Raw genomic sequence first — 18,406 nt, 5'->3', positions numbered from 1 at the left:
AACAACGCGAATGCGAAATTAATAAATATACACTGAGAAACGTGAAGATTTATCTATATAGAGTTTATTCACAGAATTGAACTTCATTTCGCGCAAATCAATTTTATACTTCGTGGATAAGTTTCCACGTATTTTTCAAGTATTTATCATCAGTATTCTTACGCCGCGATTTTTCGGTCGCGAATCTCCCGCGCGTTGGTTAGCCTGCGCGCCAAGACGGCGGCGCGCCCGCCCGGCTCGCGGCCAACTTCACGTCGTGCGCAGTTGAGCGTGCCCGCCGCACTTCTCTAGCGCTTCCGCAGAGCGGAGTGTCGCACCGTCGTACGCCGCATCGGGACGCACTGTGCAGCGGTGAGACAGAGCCACGAAGGTAGAGGGAACGAGACAGAGAGGAGAGAGATACACGAGGCTGGTGCGGTCACTGACGCGCCCACCGTCCTCCACGATGATGGATTTCCCCAGAAGAAATGTGAGACGAGTCACGATGCTGGAGGAGACATCGTTCCCGGCCGCCGAGAAGATCCTCACCGACATCGAAAACGTGCTCAAGAGGAATGTTACTATGTGAGTAGTCTTGTCTCTTTTTCTCTCTCTCTCTCCTCTGTTTCTCCCACGACGGCAAGCGAGCTCTTCCGTTTATTTATGCCTGTCGAGGTCTCGCTACTCGAAAGATCATAGCCGGCGGAGTTCGGTTGATTTTCCGATGCCACACACACGCGAAAAACGCCCTTACGCCAAGCGCCACGTTCTCCTCAGGTAAAATACGGAGAATTGCATGTCGACGCTGCAATAGCGAGACTCGTTAATTACACCGATTTCAATCCTCACGGCTCGCTATTGATGACCAACTGACGTCTCGTAACGTTGGGTTTGCTCCTTTCATGTGCACTTTCTACACCTCTCTGCAATTCTATCCTTAATTATGTCGGCTTGTCCACTATATATGCCACGAAGCACACATTTATCTTACTGATAAAGATACAGGAGACTTGAAGGGAACAGTCGTGTCGAATGAGTGCTTGAATGTCACCGCGTAGATCGCAATAGGCACCCTAACCTATATCCCGAACTTTGTACGGGCTCCATTTTCCGAGGTTCGCGCTGCACACCCTTAGAATCAGCCGGCGAGTGAAATACGCATTCCCGGCGGCTTTGCCGCGCAGGGCGGAGTCTTGCGAAAAAAGGATATGATGCACACAGGTCAGCGTGTGCACTTTAACACTTGTGTCATTACGCCCGTATCAGATTGTGGATCGAGGATTGCAATCGGACGAATCAGGTGATCTAAAGCTTGGTTCTGCTTTACAATTCTCGATCCATACGGCATTAAGCCCATATAAAGCTTAATCTACAATGTGCTCTTTGCTTATTCTCTACCTATTTTTGGCCTAAAGCTTAATCTATAATGTGTTCTTTGGTTCCAGTTTCTTTCTCTGTATCTCTTTCTGACTCAAACCTTAAGCCTTAGCCCATATTTATAATATGCTCTATGCTTCCAGTTTCTCTTTATATCTCCTTCTGACTTAAATCTTAAGTCAGGAAAAAATAGAGAACAAGAAACAGAAAACAAAAAACATATTGTAGTTCAGGCTTGAAGCTTAAGGTTTGAGTAAAAAAAAAATAAAGAGAAAGAGAAAGAAGTAAGATAAAGAGAAAGCAAGGACATATATTGTAGATAAGGCTTAATAGAGAGCACAGACTTATATAATTCATAATAAAATAAATCAATGAGAGTTCTTCGCTTCCATTGTGGGGAATAGAAATGAAATACTTTGATTGGTTCATGTTGTAATGTGTTATACAAAAGTCTGTACTCCTCTTATCACACTAGGAACTGTTGATTGGACAGTGACTAACGATTATAAAATAGAACATTGTCTAATTGGCAGTAACTAATCTCAATCTGCTTTGCTTTGATTGGTAGGAAGGTAGTCGCCAATCGGCAATCGCTAGTCTGATGCGGGCTTTGCCGCAATTTTCAACCGCACGCATATGTACAGACGCATTGCATACGGCTGAGAATTGCGGTCGCCAAGTTTCAAGACACATACACCAACCGTGTACATGTGTGAGTGGGTGTGCTTATACACGTTCCAATCGAGTAACGTCGGTTGTAGCACGAATCGACCTCGCGCGTAGTCGATCGAACGATCGATCTCGCGAGCTTCTGTCGCGATTCCCCGCGTTTCTGTAAGCAAGCGAGGTCAAAGGTGAAGTCGAGATACATTATATTTTTCTGCACGGCTAAACGTAAACGTAATTTTCCGTGTCTATTTAAAAGTGATGTAAAAGTAATCGGAATATGTCAAGAGTCATGGTGATATGTATAGTTGTTTGCATGCAGACTGCGACACTTCTTTGTGGGCAAGTTTGTGGACACGCGAATTTAACGAGGCCGCGAATCTCTATTCCCTGAAATTTAATCAATGTATTCATCACTGAAATGCTGCAGTTACAATTAATGATTCAATTATAAGTATAGCACTGCTATCAGATACAATCTCACTGAAAGGATCAATTAATAGTAGCGATTGTTACCATTATATCGATGTAATTTGCAAATTCAGACACAAATTGCGTGAAAGCCGTTAATTTCATCACTACAGACGCAGAAAGCTGAATTCGGAACAGCGTATGACAAATTTGGGTATTACAGATTTTGCAGTGAAATCTTACTTTCACTTTAAAATCAGCGAGATATACGATAGAGTACACACTGAGAAAACAATATCTAGAGAATAAGAAATAATTTTTCAATGGGAACTAATACTACACATATATTTACTTATACTAATAAATCATATTTACATTGAGACATATTTATACATTTTGAGAGAGATTTCTTTTGAATGAGAAAAAAATAGATATTTTTAAAAATCTATTTCTTCTAAAAAAAAGGATACGAAAAAATATTTTTAGCAAAAACATTTTTAGCAAAAACATTTTTTTAAGAAAATAAATATTTTCCTTTTTTTTAACTTTTATATACTCCATTTATACAAAAGAGTTTTGATTTAAACAAATATTAGTACTCACTTAATAAATACTTTTTGTTCTCTCTGTAAAATGGAAGTGTTTTTACTGAAACACGAATACTCATTTATTATTGAAAATTCTTCTTTCATTGTTTCACTCAGAAATATTTGGAAGCAGTTGGTCTAGTTGCAGATTTTTTTTTGAGAATCCGGGACAAAAAATTCGTATATAATTATATACAAATATATATAATTATATGTATTAATTTTTTACACATATCTGACCTTATATATAATTATATTAGATATGTCCATACATAAAACAAATACTATTGAATGAAAAAAGGAAAACATAATTTGACTCAATTAAACGTCAAGATCATGGATTAACATAAGCAGTTATTTCAATTCACGACAGCATACTTTTCAATGTAAACATATTGTATAATCCCATTGAATATATTATACGGATATCCTACAGATATTGAGATATCTTTATAATATCCTTGTGATGTATTCGGGACATTTCTGCTGTGTGGAATTATTTATGATCATGTATATGAACAAAATCTATAGATAAACTTTTTTATCAGAGAAAGAGATATGGGAAAGTCCGGAAAGAGTAAGAGAAATTAGAAATAGATCGACGTGCATGGTAAATAATCGGCCGTGTCTGGTGCTGGCAAAGTAGCGCTAGCTGATCTGGCAAGTCATCAAGCGTCAATAACTGCGGATCGCTTAATATCTTTAGTCTATCATTGGGCATTAATCGGCAAAAATTTTCCTCGACTAAAATAGCCAGCAAATCAATAATCAAGATTAATAATTTGTCAACGTAGGAGAACCTGGGACATAATAGGATGCGGTCGATAACTTTTTAGAAAGATGTTACCATGTAATGAAATGTTTCGCAATTATTACTGTTAGATGTCTCTTACCGCGTATTCTTATCAGTTACTATATTATTTTTAGCTGAAAGATACTACAAATTAGTTTAATTTCTTTGCTGCGTTCTCCACAATTGCGTTGAAATTTGTTTGATATATTTGCACAAAGTAAATATTGATAAGATTCTTCTTTTTATTACTGTATGTATATTAACGTTATTAGACGATCTCTTCTCGTCATTTTAATTAAATGCCTGTGCAAAAACCGACTATCTATGATGTTTTATACTACATAATCCAAACTTATACATTTCGAGGTATAATGAATTATGCCATTATGTTCTTAAAATGTTAAGTTGCGTTATTTCTTATCATATGCTACGTTTCAACTATATATGGTAAAATTGACACCAAAGATTACTATACTAAATAATAATTGTTATTAATATTTTAATAAGAAAAGAATATATTTTTTCGTTTTACAAAAAAGTATTATTAATAAATAATTGCACGCAATAAATAAGTAATTAAACGTGCAATAATACATTTTTATGTATTGCATTTAACGAATTATTTTTAAAAATGTTTTAAAATCAATGATTCAGAAATAAACAAGTCAAGTATTCCATTTTACCTCGCGTAGGAAGCACAATGAGGTTAATTTACGCTTTCAGTAAAACAATAATTTTGTTCTTTTAAAATATTCTTTTACAATAAATTTTGGGTTTTTTTATAGTGGACAGAATATTTCAAAGAATATTTTGGTGCAAAACAAAATTTATTTATTTATTTTCAATATATTTAAAACTTGTTTAAACCTTATTCTTATTATACCTCAGGTTTCTCTATGCAATCATGAATAATTTAATCGACTGATAAAATCAATTGTTAAACAATGTATCATTCAATTATGTCAAAGTTTGATCAATAGTTAGTTCTATTAATCAACGAAATTATTTGTGATTTCATACATGACGATTGAATTTGGATTATTGATTTGTTGATTATTTTGATCAAAGAAAATTTTAATTGATTAATGTCCAACACTACTTTTTTAATCACGTTTGCATAACGTCATTCGATCCATCGCGTGCTTATTTTTATCGAGTTTCGAGCTCTGCATCAGCTATCGCGAATAAATCTATGTTGAAATGCCAGCAATCGTCACGTGTCTTCTTCTTCTAAAAGGAGATTTTTCCCGTATTTAAATAAAGAAATTGTATCTCTAGAATTTTAACATTTTCTCGATAGTTAGCACAGCTCGAAACGCACATGTCGCGTGTTGCGCCGCTCATGGTAGATTTAAAAGTTCCACACAACTTCGTCTTGATCCTGATCTAACCTGACCTGACCTGAACAAACTTCTCAATATTAACTCTACATGCTCGCAATCTCACGGCTAACTGGGGTACGAAGGAGAAATTTCCAGACAGAAAAATTTCACGCGCCGTTGAAAGTATCTCACTGACATTTCACAATATTTTCAAAAATATAAGAAGAAAAAAGACAAAAGTTTAAAATTTTTGCAAAAAATAGTCGAACAGTTCGCGCGTAAAATTTATTTTCGATTTCTTTTACTTGTAATACTTATACATTTTATCATCATTATCTTCTTATTTATTTTTAAATATTTTCTCGTATAAATCGAAATGAAATTCTCTCGAAGCACGTTTCCGGAAACGGTTATTTATAAGTTAGTGAAGTAAGTTTCTTTCCCGTTTCATTTCATTTAACATCACATCCTCGACGCTATCGGAGATAAACTTTTCTTTTTAATTCTCACGTTGCGCTTCTCACGATGGCCTTAAAGATCATGAGACTTCGATAATTCGACTTTATTCCCGATATCGCGATAGTAAGTAGTAAGTAGGTCGTAAGTTAAGTAAAAAGTGGCGGGAAAAACACGTATCGACGTCACTCTCATCCACAAGTTACGAGTTAGCTAAATTAGATCGCCGAGATCTACTCTCTAAATTCTTTGGAATCAAATCTCATTCAACACGAGCGAGAAGTAGCAATATTCTCACCCGAAGCGACAGTGAAAATATTGCCACGTAAAATCGTAAGAATGTTTCGCTCGCGCTTAGAAGGAATGTTGACTTCACACGAGCAGATATTTCGATCGATGAGAGCGTAAATTGTTCCTTGTTTCCGATAAAAATATTTACTTGACAATTCAAAGTGGAGAATTCACTTATATGAGAGAAAAATTACTCGAAAGTGACTCGGTGACCATATTGTTTTTCAGAAAGAGTGAGCAAAACATGTTGATGGTAAATGTATTGTAGGTGCACTACATTGTAGGTGACTATGCACCCAACTGTACATTATGATGGCAACTGTAGTATAGGCGACTATGCACCTAACTATACACTATGATGGCAGCTATATTAAAGATGTAATTATACTCTCAACTATACACTTAAATAATATAATCTTATTCTTCCTCTTATACATAGCTTCAAAAGGATTCCTGTAAAACTAAAAAAAATATTTTAACACTTGAAAGAAAATAACTAGTTGCAAAATGCCATTTCCTGTAATTCCATATTCTAAGCGGACTCTTACCGTAAGAATATTCCTTTTCTAATGAAGTGAATTATTAAATAGAAATCTATTAGATATTATTCCAACTTTCTTCCTTTTGAACTAAGATATGTTTATTTGAAACATAAAATATCCTCTTACTAGAAGAATAAGATACTTGTACTGTAGATAAAAGATAAAAGTTCTCTAATTAACTGTAAGAATATTGTGCTTATAATATTGCTCTTTTGGTTTCAGAAGAATCTTCCTGAGGAGATATATGTATAAGAGGATTCCGCTAAAGATAAGATTTTATTTTTTTTTAGATATACGCGGGTTTTAAACTATTATATAGTTTTTTTAATAAAATGTAGGATATATATAGTTTTTAGTAAACTAATTTATCTAGTTATTGCAACTAAAGTAGTACTATTTTTAGTTGTAATAACTAAAAATAGTTAATAGTAGTATAATAGTATATAGTTTATTAAACTACACATGCACACACATATATATATATATATATATATATATATATATATATATATATAAAAATTCTACATACAAAAATCTTATAATTATCACCTATATAGTTGCCATCACCATGTCTTTTTCTCTGGGGAAATCGGGGCTAGATGTTCTACATGTTAGAATTTCGAAGTTATAACTTCTCAGAGGATTAATTATTGTGACTAACTGTGTAAATATGATAGAGGCAATCTTCTTCTATGTATTAATGCCCGCTATGACCTTGTCGATCATATATTTTGTTCTGTAATAAGCAAAATACGAACAAATGCACCAACAGAGCCATTTTGCCCTGGTATCGGATTTAGTTGCCCAGTAACGCAGGATAAGAAGGCCACGTATAAAATATGTATCCTGTCAAAGTCTCCGCGAGAGTTCTCCACAGCCCTCCTGCCGGTCCTTAATTATGGGCTAACTTTACCTCGTCTGCCCATATGCTCTATCTCAATCATTTTATTAATGAAAATTGCATTTATTATCACAAGCATTATATCATATACTTACAAGAAATTTCATTCCTAGTGACGCATCGCTTGATTTTATTCAGTCAAGATGGAGAATATTAATACAAAATTTCGAGAGGCTCGAAAATTTACTTTGCTATTACCAAATCAGTTTTTTTTCTATTTCTTAACTGTAATATTATTCCGATTTTAATGAAATCCAGGGAAAAAAGTATTTATCTTCTCTTTCTCTCTCTCTCTCTCTCTCTCTTTCTCTCTCTCTAAAAATCATTTCGCAATTTTGTATTTACTATCCTTCTCAAGATAAATACTAAAAACAGCACATAAGCAACATACTGAAGCCATATAGCCCCGGTCTCTCCTAATTTGCAAGAAAAAATTTCGCTTTAAGGAATTCAGAGACCAATGGGAACCCTGTTGCACACAAGAGACTTTCTCTTTGTACAATCGAACCAAATTTACCGGAGCAAAGGGAGAATTATTGATGTTCGCGACTTTACCTGTTCAGAAGGGGTTTCGAGATCGTACCAGCGCAAAACAACGAGAACCGGTCGCCGGTGTACCACGAGCTCAACTACCTGGCCCTGGAGTCGTGGTGCGTGGAGCCGCTGTACTGTTACGTGTACCGGCGGCTGTTGGAGTTCCGCCAGAACCGTCGTCGCTCTGCGGAGCCGAGGACAGTAGCGAGATGGCTGCTGGGCGCCCTCCTCATCAACCCGAACGTCATCATGCTGTGGAACATGCGACGGGAGCTGGTGCGGAGCTACCGGCTGGATCTGGGCGACGAGTTGCTGCTCACGCGGCTGGTGCTTTACCACAAGCCGAACTCCTACGAAGCGTTCGCCTATCGGCGTTGGCTGCTACCGCAGGTTCTAGACGCTAATCAGATCAACCTGTCGCGCCCTTACGACCCAGCGCCCGTGGACTCGCCCCTCTGCGCCGAGATGCAGCTCGTCGAATCCTGTGCCGATCGGTACGCGAGCAATTACCACGCGTGGAGCTACCGGCGATACCTGCTGACGTTGCGCAAGTCCCGCGGTCTCACGCACCCCAGCCTCGAGACCGAATGGAGGAACACCCTCGCGTGGTGCCAACGACACGTGTCCGACAACAGCGGCTACTCCTACCGGCAGTTCCTGCTAAGGCGATGCATGCTGGAGTTGACGTCGTCGTCGAGTTCGAACGAATTCGCCGAGAATCAGGCCAACGACCAACCCGACCTCGAGATTTGCGATCGCGAAGAGCGACTGCTCACCTACTTGGACATCGGTGCCGCGGACGGTCTTCGCAAGGTGTTCCTGGGCTGTCTGCGCGAATCCATGCGGCGGCGACCCGAGGACTGCAACACCTGCGAGAACAAACTCAAGCGCTACCTCCGGGCGTTGTCGTACTGGGCGGAGGAGAGCTACATCAACGAGCGGCTCATCTCCACGTTCGAGCACAACGAGGTGCTGTGGAGCCACCGCAGGTTCCTCGTGCAAATACTCATCCGCCTGACCGCGATGTACGTGAGACACGACCGCTACGTGGAGGACGAGCTCGCGGACGCTCGACTCCGCGACGAGCCGATTGTGTCGTTTGTGCGCAACAACGGCGCGCGCGACGATCCGGTGATCGCCGCTCACGTGCTGCTTCTGGAAGCCTTCCGCGTCGGCAACAACAAGATCGCTCAAATGGCGAAGGAGCGCGATCCCCACGAGAAGATGTTCGTCGACCGGTTCTTCAACTTCGTCACGGCCCTTGGCTTCGACAGCATCACATGATGCAGTCGGCGCTCGAGAAATCGAGCTTCCAGAATACGCAGAACGGTGCAGCACGTGCGCGATGTGTTGCCCGCGAGCGAAGGACGTGGTAACTCCTCGCGCCGTCGTCGAAGCACGTAGACGTGCATACTGAGTATTATCGTGGGGATCATGCAGTGGCGTTCGTATCTCTTTAATTAAGTTGCTGTCGACGTCATTTTTACTTTTTCATTTTCGCAATCTTCGCAAAATCGCCGAAGCGACGTCGGAGATGCATTGGGTATCTCGACGGATTTGTTGATTATTACTTACTAAAAGTATTGTGTTCACTTTCTTTCAGGAATATCCTTTTTATGAAATCCTCTATTTTAAAGAAGGGAGATTTCTTTCTTTTTATGAAATCGTTGATGTATTTTTTAAAAATACACTTGATGCGTCTTCATGATAAAATGATTTATTTTGTTATTGCTCTTATAAGGACATTATAGGATCATTAGAAACGGTTCTTTTTAAAAAAAAGTTAGATGCTTATGTTTTTTCACACACGGAAATTTGAGAGCGGAAATAATCGGTGTGTCTAGAGGCACGTTTGTTTCGTTATACTCTCCCAAGAAATATTGTCTCTTTAGAAAGAACACAATTCATCGTGTCTCGGAGATATTGCAACTTGGTACTTAAAGAATTAATCTCTTCGAGACAGCTACCTTCATGCGCAGATAAGAGTACGATCTTGCCAAGTCCGACACAACGTAGGCGAAACCATGTCGTTAACGACATTTACTTCCGTGCTGTTCGCTCGCGTAACGATTTCGACGAGCCATCGAGTACATCAGTACCAGTGATAACACGTAAAGGTAATATATAATACAAAGCGCATAATGATATGCGTGCGCGCGCGCGCGCGCGCGCGCGTGTGTGTGTGTGTGTGTGTGTGTGTGTGTGTGTGTGTGTCACACAGAGAGAAAGAGAGAGAGAAGTTTAACTCGCGAGTTCTTTCGTGAAAGGAAAGTGAAAGTTCTGTCGTAAGAAGAATAATTGTGTATAGTTGTGAGATTGAATGAAAGAAATGAAGAGACGTTAGTTTTTTAAATTTAAAATATTTTCTGTTACACACACTTCCTGCACAGATATGTTCCCGTTCGATCTCGACCTGCACACGTTCGACACATTCGAAATGTAGCTGAATAGTCATTCTCCAGTCTGAAAGTGAATTTTATGTCACACAGTGTAAAAAAATAAAACTGTTACATTCTTGCTGTCTCCCGTACAATCGAGTGCATCAGTGATGTCCCCAGTGCACTTACATTCAGCCAGAGAACATAAAGTACGTTTTAGAGACAGCTAAGTGTTGTCTAAAACAGAATGACATCTCTTTCAGATATCTCTGAGACACCTTTTAGACATTTATGCTCTCTAAGCAGCGTATCTTTACTCGATTGCACGGTTAGAATGTTTCGTAAATCGACTAGTCGCGTGTTGGTAGATTGGTGTAAAGAGATCGTCGTGTTTGTCAAATAAAATAGAAAACAGAATTATTCAATTTTAAAGGAATAATAACTTCTTACGAATAATAAATTTATGAATTGATGAAATCAATTATTAATCAGTGTATAATCGATCAAATCAAAGTTTGATAATTCGATTGAATTATTTGTGATTATATATAAGACGATTAACTGATTTTGACGATTGTAATCTGTTGATTATTTCAATTAATTAAAATCAGTATAACCAGTATAAATTAAGCAAATTTTATGTAAAAGCTATTAGATAAGCTAATATGAGCTTTATCATATAAAAGCTTTATACAAAATTAGACTTTTATATAAATTTATCATAAATTTTATATAAATTTATTATAAATTTATATATATTATAAAATTAGATTTGCCTAATTTATATAAGATATAAAATTAATGTCTAAAAATTATAATTTTATATGAAACTTTTATGATATAAAATTTATATTAGCTTATTTCATAATTTTTATATGAAGCTTGCTTAATTTATAATGATTAAAATTTTAATTGATTAAAATAATTAAATCAGTAGTAAAAATCAAATAATCTCATATATATATATATATATATATATATATATATATATATAATCATTAGTAACTTAATCGATTGATGAAATTAATATTGCGTATAAATTAGACAAAGACTAATCGATTAATGTCCAACACTGGTCCAGGCATTAATACACTCGATCGTGTGAGAAATTCTTCGCTCTGTTTAAAAGCTCCGCCTCGTATAAACAAAAGAAAATACATTTTCCAGAAATCCAAAATCACTTTCCGAAAATACTCGTCGCATTCCGATCGATTCGCGGCTCGAAAGAATGTAAGTACTATCATGTAAACAATCATGATCTTGTCAATGTGGCTGTCGGCGTTTACTTTTTGGCACGATAATGCGATAACGAAAATAAACCCTCGTCTCTCAACCACGCGGCTACTCAGTCACACGCAGCACGTAACCCGCGATTCACACGATCAGCACAAGCGATCTGGCGCAACGAACTTGCGAAAACAAACCCAGGCCCACACCAGGCTTAATTGTAGTCGTCCTTTTTTAGCGCCACAGGCGAGGCACTCGATGGCTTATGAGTCGCGAAAGCGACATCAATATCGATTGGTGATCGATAATCCATCGAGTCACCGACGTTCGTTCCTCACGCAAAACGCGATGCCAACGAACCATGACTCCCAAGGTTTGAACTAGAATTGTGTCGTAAATTTCAAGATTATATTTGTGCGGATTCTTTACGTATTGTCAATGTGATGTGTACACGGTCTTTTTCCATGTAGACAATGGAAATTATGTAGAATATTATAAATTATATTAGAATGTAATAAATGTACAAAAAAGTGTAAATAAATTATGAGATAATTACAATATCTGTTTTGAGTGTTAATTACAAATGTAATGTTTAAAAAAGATAACAGCACAACATTTTCACTCTGTGACGCGACAGATTGGTAGATTTATTTCTGAATGCAACACACTACAGAGAGAATTTTATAAAATCGAATTTAAGAAAAACAACATTTGTAAATTTACATTAGAATTTTTAAAGTCAGATAAAAATAGGAACTTTTCCTAATTAAGTTTCAAACAAATCATTAATTAAGTTATTAACAAAAGTAACGTTTATATATAAAACTGATTAGCCAGTAACCAGTAAATAATAGGAAATAAAATAATTAATAAATATCAACAATTTTAATGAGATATTTGATAATGCCAGCTGTGCCAGTAACTGAACTGAAAGACGAATCATATTCTAATTTCCTAATAATATAATTAGGAAATTGTATGCTTAATAATTGAATGCTCATTAAATAATATTTTACAAATTAGCATAAAAAGAAATATCTTCTAACAAGATATTTCAAAGTCTCTTTTTCTTTTTTTTTCTTAAAAATATTAAATATAGATATATTATTAATATTTCAATTATTGAGACATACTCAATTACTGGGACATTTATCTTAAATGCCCAACTCTGCTTTGAATGAGGGTTACATTGTAAGTTTCGAGATTACGTCGACACGAATTGTTTACGTATTTTCTGCGTGATGTGCACATCATCGTTTTTCATTATAGTTAATGCAGATTATGTAGAATATTGCAAATTATATTAAAATACACAAAAAAGAGTAATCGAATTATGAAAAAGTTACCATATTTGTCTTGAATATTAACTAGAAATCGAATGTTTAAATGAAATAACAAGTAGCATGACATTTTCATTTCATTATGTGACAGTAGTTTGGTAGATTTACTTCTCTGTATATAGGTAAGAATATATAACTAGAGAATTCTGTGAACTCTAACTTATTTAGAAAGTAACGTTCACAAATTTACATCAGAATCCTAAAGAGAGATTCAATAGGAGCAGAAATCTTTGTTAATTTCCAAACAAACCGTATGTTCTTTTTAAGCGAGCCAAACGTGGATTACTCATTGTCCACATAGACGTATGACGTTTTATACATAACACACGTTATTTGCATGTAGAGTATTAAGCGGGAAGCTTGCCCACTCTTGCATGAAAACATAATACACAACGTATAAAGAAATGAACCAAACAGAGTCCTCATTTCTATTGCCACGATGAACGTAAAGGACTCTGATTGGTCAATTTTCTTATATATTGTGCATTATGCCTTTATGCAAAAGTGTGTGCTTCCCGCTTTAGACCCGATCTACAATAGATGGAGTAAAAAGTAGGAGTAGGAGTAAGACGAAATGGAAATCATTTATTTCGCTTACTCCCTTACTCCAGCTCCTTACTCCAGCTCTTACTACTTAATTCAGACTTACTCCATGTGATGTAGACGGGCAAACTTTTATTGGAGTAAGGGAATAAGTGAAATAAATTATTTCCATTTCGTCTTACTCCTACTCCTTACTCCATCTATTGTAGATCGGGCTTTATAGTTTACGTGTAAACGTCCTGATTGAAATCCGTGACGTCCTCGTGCGACTAAGTGACGTCTGCTCGACGACAATGGACAGTATCGCGGGACATCGACGTTTGGCTCTTTGGCACGATGTGTCACGGCAAAAATAAACCATCGACTTCTAACTCGGTCTCGTCAGTCTCGCGGCGACGTTCGCCAGGTGCGCCGATCGCTCGCTCGCATTTATCGTTCGCGCTCATCGACTTTCGGCGACGAAGCGGAAGACTAGGAGCGTCTTCGGGGCCGACGCGTGACCGACGTTCGCCTTCGACGTGTGCGCGTTTCACGGCCAAGGGCACGCATCTCGACGTCACCGTCGCTTCCGCGAGAGAATCCCGGCGCGCGAATTCCTAAAAGTGGCACTGACGCATTCGGTGAGTTGTAAGCAAACGAGCGGCGAGCGAGCCGCTGGTGGACGTGAAAAGTGATACCTCTGCCAGTACGACGACGACCGCGGAAGCTTGCGTGAGAACGCGCGAAAATCGCAGTCACAAGGTGCGCTCCGCGACGCGTGCGCGGCCACCGCGGCCGATCGAAATCAGTGTTGTTAAATAAGTCCGCTTTTCGCGCATGCACATCGAAAATATCAGAAAATATATAGGAATGTGTGGACGGAAAGGTTGCTCGCTATTTTTGCACGAATTTCGAAACGTATACGTCTTGTCCGACAGAAATATTCTCCCAAGTGTCGCCAGAAAATAAATAAGTCAATTCTGAATAAGTTCTTGTCAATTTTTCCAAAACTCGCAAATAACTTCTTAGGAACGTCCAAGTAGGGATTACACACAGCAATAAATGAATTAAGAAAACTCAGGACATAATAGGAACTCTAAGGTTTAAACAAATTCCAAATGTATTAAAAATAAGTAAATCAAGTTGATTTTGCGCCAAAATATTCTATGAATTATACTATAAAACTACTATAAAAAAAGTTTTTTTGTGAAAGGAAAGTTTAAAAGAACGAAATTATTATTTTATTTAAAGCGTGAATTAATCTCATTATGCTTTCTACGCGGGACAAAATGGGATACTTCACAAAACTTGTTTATTTCCCAATTATTGATTTCGAAAAGTTTTTAAAAGTGACTTATTAAAACATGCAATATATTATTAAGAATTTATTATTGCACGTTTAATTATTTATAATTATGTATGAATGACTCTTGTCTTATAAAACAATAAAATTATATTTTTGTTTATTAAAATATCAATAACAATCATTATTTAGTATAATAATCTTTAGTATCAATTTTCAATATGATAAAAAATAATGCAACTTAACATTTTAAAAACATAATGATATAATTTTGTTATACTTCAAAATGTATAAGTTTGGATTATGTAGTATAAAACATCATAGATATTTTCAAATATTTAATTGAAAAATGACGAGAAAAAAAAGAGATCGTCTAGTAACGTTAATATATATATACGTTAATAAAAAAAAATTTGTATCAATGTTTACCTTGTGTAAATGCACCAAACAAATTGCAACGCAATTGTGGAAAACGCAGCAAACGTATCAAATAATTAGGATTATCTTTCAGTTAAAAATAATACGACAACTGATAACAATACGCGGTAAGAGATATCTAACAGTAATATTTACAAAACATTTCATTATAGCAGCATTTCTATAAAAAGTTATCGACCATTATGCCCCCATGATCCCGTTATAGATCAGATTCCCTTACATACTCTACTGTACGCCGAGATGGCGCATTCACGTTACATGTCCGAAAAAGGGGACTCATCTAACAACACTGATCAGAATCGCTGAAACGTAACGGCATCCAATGATCATGATATGATCAGGTGCTATCGAACTTCGACGATTTCTCGGCGTTCATACTTATTTGCATTTTTTACAAATCGATTAATGTCTCTTGGTCTTCTTCGCCACGGAACTCTTAACCGATTACGTCAAAAATGCAAGGAAATGCATGCCTAAAATTTCAGCAAAGTACGCCAAAATAAAAAGACGAAAAGGTAATATCTACGATCAATTAAGCATAAAAGGAAACGTCCAGTAGTCAGCACTCCACCTGTTTTCACCACTCTTGCGCGAATATTATCAAAGATTAAGGCGTATAGAAATTTCAAAGGAAACGAACAAGAAAATAATAGATAATGATTGCTAAATAATTAATAAGTTCCCACACATCTTAATGTTCGTTAAAATCCGAGCAAGAGCGCCGAAAACTGTTGAGTGCTATAACCAATGTCGATTACTTGTATATTTTCCCCTATCTCTGAAATATTCCGAACACTTACCTTGCGCTGTAACGATCGATAAATAATCCTAAAATTAACGAGATATGCAATCATGTTTTTAAAATTAACGAGATATGCAATCTTGTTTTTTAATCTACATGTCTTGATGTCTTTGTTATCTTGATTTTATGATTGATTTTACTTATTGATTTTTAGAGGGAAAGGAAAGTATTCTAGAGGTGTACTTGATCGTTATTTCTTCTCAATATATCCTTTTGGCAGGAATGTTTAGCATGCATTTCCTCGCTTCTATGACGTCGAAGACGATGAAGCAATGAAGACGATCGTGTTGAGAGGCCAATAGGCCGATTCTCTAACTCTATAACGACGATGCGCCAGTATAGTGTGACGTTATCTAGCTTTTTCACCATTTACTACACCTGCGCAACGACAGTATAACAACAACACTGTGTCGTTGAAAGTTACAGAGAATCGGCCTGCGGGAGCCTTTAGTCGTAGCCTGAACCTTTCCTCAGCCGGGTTACCTTCACGATCACGGCAGGCGAATACGAGAGAAAGCACCGACTCCGGGAGAATGGCGTTCAGTCGCGCGGGAGCGTTTCATATCGCGCTGCTCGTTCGCCGAGACGCCTATCCTTAGCCTAGATCACACTCGTTCACAACTCCGAGTGCGCCGCAGATAACCGGTGTCAGGCTTCTCGCTTTGTGTGTGAACTCGGCTGCATTTGGGAGTACGAAAGTGCCGAGATAAGTCTCGACGGGGAAGAAAGGAAGGGAAGGTGCCGCGCATTTCCGAAGTTTCAAAGATCGGGACGCGTCTCACCTCGGAGAAGAGAGGAGCGTGTGCGGCGCGATCGGCAGCCTCGCGTGTGCGGCGTCCTCTCACCTCGTGGCGCTTGAAGAAGACTCGCGCGCGCGTTGCGAGACACCTTCTGCCGCGACATTGAAGGTGGATTACCAAGAACACGTCTGTCGAAAGCCGCACGTGACTGCGCCCTGTCGCTACCATTGGCCGATCCGCTCGATCGTGCCACGAGACGACGACCAGCCGGTCGATAGGCATCCACGGAATCCCGACCCAGTGACAAGCACGTCGAAAGCATCAGCGGCGGCCGGCCCGGGCCGGCTTCGACGAGGCGCAACTTCTTTTTAATCCGGCGGAAAAATGGACAGCGGGGAAGAGCGCAGCGGAGAGTTGGAGCCGGAAACTGCGGTCGTCATTCTGCGACGAGGCGCTAGTCTCAGGATACCGTCGACCACCGCCGAGACAGGTAAGCCCCGCAAGACGGATAAACGGAGGATAGACGGATTCGCTGGAGGAATTGTCAAGCTCTAAAGCTCGCAGTTTAAAACCGGTGAATCGGAATTTTTCTCCGTCCTCTCGCGCACTCGGGACGAGACCACGGCCGGTGTACGTACTGACCCGTTTTAACGGAAGTTTTGAGGTAAACTCACTCACTGTTCGTCAGAGTGACTTTCCTGGTTAAATTCACGATTAAACCGATGGTTCACCAAGAGCAGCAAGCAAATTGTCGTTTAAACGAAGAATTCGCGTTAGTGATATGGAGTAAATGATATTCGACACATTGCAGTTTTAAATTTGTTACAAAGAGGACAACGGGATTTTTTCTGTTTTATTTGCCATGTGGCAAATAAAACTCTGCTGGTCGAGATTTGGTGTCAAAGATTACTTTTATTTTTATTATCTTTATTTTTATTTACTTTACTTACTTTATTTTTACTTACTTTAGTTTTATTTTTATTACTTTTATTACTTTTATTACTTTATTACTTTTATTACTTTTTTACTTTTATTACTTTTATTTACTTTACTTTTATTTTTATCTTTATTTTGATCCTCATTATTCGTTAGAATTAATTTCCCAATTCAACCAACGATTCACAGCAGTTGTGTAAATTATCGTCCAATTAGAAATCTTATTTTTTTATTTTCTTAAATTGAAGTTATTAATAATTTTAAATTGAAGTTATAAAGAGAATATGACAGAGTTGTCTTTTATTTGTCACATGGCACTTCTGATAGTTAAATCAATCGTCGATTCGTTTAATCAAGATTTGATAAGAGATTATTCTTATTCTTATTGTTATTCTCACTTCATTAAACTGACTTTCTCGAGGAAATTAACGGTTAAATCAATAATTCATTGGCAGCAGTTGTATAAATTACCGTCCAATTAGAAACAAAGGATCGATAATTGTATTTGCGTTAGCGATATGGAGCAGGTGGCATTAGAGCCACCATATATAGCAGTTCTAAATTTGTTATAAAGAGAAGATGACGGAATTTTCTTTGCCGTTTTATCTGCTACGTAGTATCGCGATTGAATCAATTATCGATGGAATTAATCAGATTATTCTTATCTTTGACCAAACCCTCATTATTTATTAACCAAATTCCTCATTGTTCATTAGAATGACTCCTGATCGAATCAAACGACAGCAATAAGTGTAAATTGTTGTCTAATTAGAAACAAAGATTTAATAATTGTACATATATATACACACATATATATATATATATATATATATATATATATATATATATATATATATATAT

General features: G+C 37.4%; 2 protein-coding genes across 4 annotated transcripts in view; both read left to right on the top strand.

Annotated features, from left to right (window-relative positions):
- The first annotated feature begins 269 nt into the window (after positions 1-269).
- Positions 270-10,376, top strand: LOC116841523 (protein prenyltransferase alpha subunit repeat-containing protein 1). Its single transcript, XM_032809563.1, has 2 exons — positions 270-564; positions 7,889-10,376. Exons 1-2 carry the CDS (start codon positions 446-448, stop codon positions 9,141-9,143), a joined length of 1,374 nt encoding a protein of 457 aa, XP_032665454.1. The 5' UTR covers positions 270-445; the 3' UTR covers positions 9,144-10,376.
- Positions 10,377-13,730: 3,354 nt separating this feature from the next.
- Positions 13,731-18,406, top strand: part of LOC116841574 (GRAM domain-containing protein 2B-like) — a 116,690-nt gene continuing 112,014 nt past the window's right edge. The window contains exons 1-2 of one of the 3 annotated variants that reach the window (XM_032809655.1): positions 13,731-13,967; positions 16,290-17,099. In XM_032809655.1, coding sequence (XP_032665546.1) covers positions 16,994-17,099 — 106 coding nt within the window. In that variant the 5' untranslated portion in view covers positions 13,731-13,967; positions 16,290-16,993. The other 2 variants (XM_032809654.1, XM_032809656.1) reach the window with 2 other exon arrangements.

This window comes from Odontomachus brunneus, unplaced genomic scaffold (assembly GCF_010583005.1).
Source record: "Odontomachus brunneus isolate Ranch 3 - 2012 unplaced genomic scaffold, Obru_v1 Obru_scaffold_016, whole genome shotgun sequence".
In the NCBI taxonomy this organism is placed as follows: Eukaryota; Metazoa; Arthropoda; class Insecta; order Hymenoptera; family Formicidae; genus Odontomachus; species Odontomachus brunneus.
This window is presented reverse-complemented; position numbering and strand designations above follow the sequence as displayed.